This window comes from Nematolebias whitei, chromosome 15 (assembly GCF_014905685.2).
Source record: "Nematolebias whitei isolate Nwh7 chromosome 15, NemWhi1, whole genome shotgun sequence".
In the NCBI taxonomy this organism is placed as follows: domain Eukaryota; kingdom Metazoa; phylum Chordata; class Actinopteri; order Cyprinodontiformes; family Rivulidae; genus Nematolebias; species Nematolebias whitei.
Window position 1 is genome coordinate 38,453,691 of NC_056512.1, and position 1,725 is coordinate 38,455,415.

The 1,725-nt window shown below is 48.8% G+C and overlaps 1 protein-coding gene across 1 annotated transcript in view; it reads left to right on the top strand.

Annotated features, from left to right (window-relative positions):
• The window catches only part of LOC119421280 (integrin alpha-3-like), a 27,400-nt gene that overhangs the window by 22,589 nt on the left and 3,086 nt on the right, over positions 1-1,725 (top strand). The window contains exons 25-26 of the mRNA XM_037688654.1: positions 918-1,016; positions 1,092-1,217. Coding sequence (XP_037544582.1) covers positions 918-1,016; positions 1,092-1,217 — 225 coding nt within the window. The remainder of the gene's footprint in view (positions 1-917; positions 1,017-1,091; positions 1,218-1,725) is intronic.

Sequence of the window (1,725 nt, forward strand, 5' to 3'; positions counted from 1 at the left end):
TGAAGTGCACAGCAAACCCCATCACCACCCTTACAAGTCCCACTGACATCACTTCCTGTTTACCTGAAGTGTACAAGTCCCACTGACATCACTTCCTGTTTACCTGAAGTACACAGCAAACCTCATCACTGCCCTGACAAGTCCCACTGACATCACTTCCTGTTTGCAAGAGGTACTCCTGCCAAGACCTTCCTGTTTACCTGAAGTACACAACAAATCTCAACACCACCATGACAAGTCCCACTGACATCATTTCCTGTTTACCTGAAGTACACAACAAGCGCTAGCATACACTCAAATAATGTGACAGTAAAAACTCAAAGCGCACAGAAAACCAGCAGTTCCATCCATCTATCCATCCATTATCTTTCTTCCATTTTGGATCACGGGGGTCTGGTGCCCATGTCCAGCAATCACTGTGTGAGGGGTGGGGTACACCCTGGATAGGTCTCCAGTCCATCACAGGGACACATAGAGACAAACAACCATTCACTCTCTCACTCACACCTAGGGACAATTTAGAGTTACCAATCAGCCTAACATGCATGTTTTTGGTCTGTGGGAAGAAACTGGAGTACCTGGAGAAAACCCACGCATGCACGGAGAGAACATGCAAACTCCACCCAGAAAGGCCCCCGGACCGTGATTTGTATCGCGGACCTTCGTGCTGAGAGGCAGCAGCTCTACCAGTTGCGCCACCATGCTGCCAAAACCAGCAGTTCATAAATGAAAATAAAAACTTAAGCTATGACGGCAGTACATAAACACAAGTGTTTGTTTTTAACCCTCCTGCTGCCCTTGGGTCAAAAATCATCCACATATTCAGGGTAACAGGAGGGCCGGCCATCAGATGGTTTCACTGCCCCCTAGTGGCCTCAGAGTTGTTGTCTCAATCAAAGATTCTTGTTGTGTTTTAGGAGTATAGTGATGCCAGGAGTGTGTTGGTTCGAGTCCAGGCCTCTCTGAAGTTGAAGACCAGCAGGTCCACCATCAAAATGATGTCTGCCCCCTCAGAAGTAATAACCTGCAGCTCAGACCACAGCCTGTGCACTTTTTGTGTTTTTTTCTGAGCCTCCACAACCTGTCTGCAGATAGAGGTCTACATTTACCCAGACTCTGCCCTCCAGATGAATTCTAGAATCCCCTTGTGGATCATTGTGGTGTCAGTCCTGGCCGGTTTTCTGCTTCTGGCTCTGATCTGCCTGCTGCTCTGGAAGGTAAGCTGAGCTGTAACACCAGAACCAGGTGGGTCAGCATGAACCTGGTTTCAGGATCCACCACAGATCACAGTCCATCATCATTCTATTGCTCCTTCTGATTGGTAAAATATTGTCGTTCCTGCTGTTCAGTGTGGCTTTTTCAAGAGAGCCAGCACCAGGGAGATGTACGAAGCCAAGACCCAAAGAGCCCAGAAGAAGAGCCAGCCGTCTGAGAGCAGCAAGCTGACTGAGGAGCTCTGAGGCTGGGCCCCCAGTGTAAGGGCCATTAACTGACTGATACAGACAGGTCACAGAGTGGCGAAGACTGGTCTCTTAGTGGTAAAGACTGGTCACTGAGTGGTAAAGACTGGTCACTGAGTGGGAAAGACAGGCAACTGAGTGGTAAAGACAGGTAACTGAGTGGTAAAGACAGGTAACTGAGTGGTAAAGACAGGTCCCTGAGTGGTAAAGACTGGTCCCTGAGTGGTAAAGACAGGTCCCTGAGTGGTAAAGACTGGTCCCTGAG